General features: G+C 60.9%; 1 protein-coding gene across 1 annotated transcript in view; it reads left to right on the top strand.

The window, feature by feature from the left end:
• The first annotated feature begins 843 nt into the window (after nt 1–843).
• WDR86 (WD repeat domain 86) overlaps nt 844–4112 on the top strand; it is a 20836-nt gene continuing 17567 nt past the window's right edge. Inside the window, exon 1 of the mRNA XM_035029789.1 lies at nt 844–1006. Within this exon, the coding sequence (XP_034885680.1) occupies nt 844–1006 (163 nt within the window). The remainder of the gene's footprint in view (nt 1007–4112) is intronic.

Below are 4112 nucleotides of genomic sequence, written 5' to 3'. Positions count from 1 at the left end.
AGAATTCGGGGTGTATGTGTAATTTCCCAGCGAGAGCGGACCAAGGGCGCTCTCCAACAAGGGGGCCACCCCGAAGTCCCCCGAGAGCCTCTCTGGCAGGGTCCTCAGGGCTGGGAGCCAGCAGCGGGGCAGGCTCGCCCGGTAGTGGCGCGCAGCCGCCGGCCCCAGTGAGCTCCATCCAGGGCGTGCGCGTCTCGCCCCCCGGGACCCCGCGCCCACCTCCCCCGCCTCGCCGCGGCCTTCCGTCCCCGCACCGGGCAGCGGGGAGGGTCGCACGTGGGCCGCTCCCCGGCGTCCCCGGGGAGGGGGCGGCAGGGTGGGGGCTGGGGCGCCGGCCCGAGAAGTGGGAGGGGACAGGTTGGGGGGTGGTCTCTGAGGAGGAGCCAGGCCCGACTGTATTGTTCCACACTCGCCGCCCCCAGCGCGCGGCGCCGGCCGGGGAGGGCGCGCGGGGCGCGGGGCGCTCGGCTTCCCGGGTGGCCCCCGCCGCCGGACCCCGCGACGAGGCCCGAGGCTGCCAGCGCGCGCGGAGACGCCTCTGCCGGGTCGTCGGGCTCCGGGGCAGGGCCTGCTCAGGTGGGGCGCGGGGAAGGGAGGCAGCCGGCGCCGGTGGGGCCGGGACCCCTGCGCTGCGGGAGCGGGAAGTGCCCGCGGGCCGCCCCCCGGCGCGCAGCCCCCCCGGGTCCGCGGGCCCGGAAGCCGGGGGGAGGCGGCGCGGGAGCGCGGCCCCCGCCTCACCTCCGCCGCGCCCCGCGCCCCGCAGCCGCCGGAGCCGCCGCGCGGATGCCGGGGCGCCCCTCCCTAGCGGGGCGCAGCCACCTCGTCTCGCGCCCGGCCGTCCGCATGGGGGGCGGAGGGTCGGCCCTGAGGGTCTGCGCCGACCACCGCGGGGGCATCAACTGGCTCAGCCTGAGCCCGGACGGGCAGCGCCTGCTGACGGGCAGCGAGGACGGCACGGCCCGGCTCTGGAGCACCGCGGACGGCCAGTGCTGCGCACTCCTGCAAGGTAGACCCTCCTGCTCTGTCCTCTGCGCCCGCTCGCCCGCCTCAGACCTCAGCCCTGCGGCCCGCAGACCCCTGCCCACGGCGGGGGCCCTCGTGGGGGGCGCTCGCCCGGCCGAGCCCGCGGCCACCGGGAGCGGTGGGCCGGGGAGCACCCGCGGCGGGGGGCTACCCTCACCTGGCAGCCCGCTGCAGGCAATCAGTGCCATGCCAGCGGCTTTCGCGACAGCCCGGAGTGGCACCGCTGCGTCCTCCTCGGGCTAGGCAGCGCCCTCCCCCGTCTCACTGCCCGAGTGGCCTGTGGCCGGACATTTCCTCTCGGAGCCATTGTGGTAACCACCGGCGCCTGTGACGTGCGGGCGGCACGGAGCACTGCCCTGGGCAGCCCTCACACTGCTGTTATCCCGCTCGTGCAGACAGGGAAACTGAGGCAGGACGTAAGTTGCCCGGGGTCACACGGCCTGTGGGCGGTGGAGTTGAAATTTGAACGCCCCCCTTCCCCGTCCGGCCATTCTGCTCTGCTCCCTCTGCAGCCTCATTTCTTCTGCTGGAAAATGAGGGGGTGTGGGGGAGGGATGGATCAAAGTTTCTCAAAAGGGCCTTGTTAAACCAATCTAGCGCCTTTGGAAACATGATGCAGTGGCAGGAGGCACGCATAGTAGGCGTACATGTTGTTTTATAAAAGTTTCACAGATGCATACACACTGGTTTATACTTGTGTACTTAGTCACTGGAGGTGGACTATTTCCTACCCTGGGTCCCTGTCACATGCCTGCAGGGCGGGGCTGAGGCCCGTCTCCTCCTCTGCCCCTGGTGTTGCCTGAGCAGCAGGTACGGTGGCCTGAAGCACAAGGCTCTCCACTCTGTGGTTATTTATCACCGCCTGGGTTTTTTCCACCATAATCGGCAAATCCTGGGTGGCCTCCCCAGGCCTTCCAAATCATGTAGGCACAGGGAGTGCAAATCAGCTTCACGATTGGTTGATATTGACCCTATTGGTTTTTTTATTTTTTAAAGATTTTATTTATTTGACACAGAGAGAGAGCACAAGCAGCGGGGGCTGGAGAGGGAGAAGCGGGTTCTCCGCTGAGCAGGGAGCCTGATGCGATGTGGGGCTCGATCCCAGGACTCTGGGATCATGATCCCAGCCAAAGGCAGACTCTTGAGCCACCCAGGCGCCCTGACCCTATTGGTTTTAAATAAAAGCAGTGTGGTAGATATTTCAAAGCCCAGAAGAGATGAATTTTGTACTGGGGGCGGGAGTGATACGGGAGAGTCAGTTACAAACTAACACCTTCCTCCTGCCACCCCCAAAGTCACCTCCAAAGTCACACAGATGGACAGGCACTAAACTGAGACTGGAAGATCTAAGATCTGTCCAACATTTATAATCCAACTGTATTGCTTCCCAAACATAAGACTCATCTGGAGGGCTTTCAGAAATGTAAATTCCCAGGTCCCAGTTTCAGTGAGCCCCTGGTGTAGGACTCTAGAATTTGCATTCCTAACAAGATTTTGGCTGGATCTGATGCACCCTGACCCGGGGAGCTCTGGGGCCTGGTGTCCATTGTGGGAGCCCAGTTTGAAGGTGGGTTTCCTCCCCAGTTGAGCTCCAGGCCCTTCCAGGGTGGTTCTGGCCTGGTGGGCATGGGTCTCTGCACCCAGGGCAGCTCTAGAGCCTAGACCATGCCTCCAGCGCCCACCCTCCTGTCCAGCTCTGCTCTGCCATCACCACTCAGCTCTGTGCCTGGCAGCTCCCCTTCACACCCATGTTGGTGGCCCTCACAGTGGCTTGTCCCCTCAGGATACCAACCCCTGTGTCCCGGTGAGGCTATGCCCGCCCCTCTGGTGGCCTGGGTGAGAGCCATCCCACTCAACAGGAGAGCTTTCAAACGAAACACTGCCACCCATTTCTACCAGAATTGTTTCTGCTGCTGTAAGGGTTGGTACTTTAAGAATTTTCATGGACAGGGGCACCTGGGTGGCTCAGTCGTTAAGCGACTGCCTTCGGCTCAGGTCATGATCCCAGGGTCCTGGGATGGAGCCCGGCACTGGGTTCCCTGCTCTGTGGGAGGCCTGCTTCTCCCTCTCCCGCTCCCCCTGCTTGTGTTCCCTCTCTCACTGTGTCTCCCTCTGTCAAATCTTAAAAAAAAAAAAAAAAAGAATTTTCATAGACAGAAGAGATAGAAGTAACCTTTTCTTATCCGGAAACCGCACTATTAGATTTAACTTGAAAAAGAGTCTTTTTGGGCGTGCAGTAGTCCTTGCGTGACCCCCCAAAGAAAGCAAGGACTTTTTTGTTTTAGTGAAATAGTAATAAATGTCTTAGCATTTGCTTAGTATTCTATATTTTATTAATACCCCTCAATATACTTCTTGATCCTTTTTTTTTTAAAAGATTTTATTTATTTATTTGAGAGAGAGAGAGAGCACATGAGAAGGGGGAGGGTCAGAGGGAGAGGCAGAATCCCCGCTGAGCAGGGAGCCCAATGCGGGACTCGATCCTGGGACTCCAGGATTGTGACCTGAGCCGAAGGCAGTCGTTTAACCAACTGAGCCACCCAGGCGCCCGATCCATTATTATTAATACTCAAAACTGTGAGGTAGATAGAAATGACACCGGTTTATAGATGAGAATGGGCAGGCACAGATTTATTTACCAACACATGAGTATTCTAAGTGTTTTCTAGATCCTTAGCCTGTGAGGTAGGTTCTGTTGTCAGCATCTGAGATTAGAGTGGTTATGGGTCTTGCCTGAGGTCACACCGCAGGATTGCATGGATGGCTTCCCCCGCTCTAGGAGGCTCCTGCTCGCATCAGGACAATGCTGTAGGGCTGATCAGCTGCAGCCCAGATCCCCGGGGGTCTCCTGACCCCCACACCAGGCTCTTTCTACTTCTGTTGTGGAAACTGCCAGATTGGGGTGAGTGCTAGTGCCTGGTGCAGCTCTGGGCCCCAAGAAGGCTCTGGAGAAGAGCCTGTTGGGGGGCCAGGCCTGGATTTCTTGGGCAGAGTGGCTGGAGTGGGCAGTTCCTGCCGTGCGTTCTCCTTCTGCACACGAGCTTCTTGCTCTGCTCAATTCCTGGGGGGGGGGGGGGGGGGGGGGGGGG

The sequence above is a fragment of the Mirounga leonina genome, unplaced genomic scaffold, assembly GCF_011800145.1.
Source record: "Mirounga leonina isolate KUSES-001 unplaced genomic scaffold, KU_Mleo_1.0 Mir_321, whole genome shotgun sequence".
NCBI lineage: Eukaryota > Metazoa > Chordata > Mammalia > Carnivora > Phocidae > Mirounga > Mirounga leonina.
The sequence above is the reverse complement of the archived record's forward strand: the minus strand, read 5'-3'. Positions and strand labels throughout refer to the sequence as shown.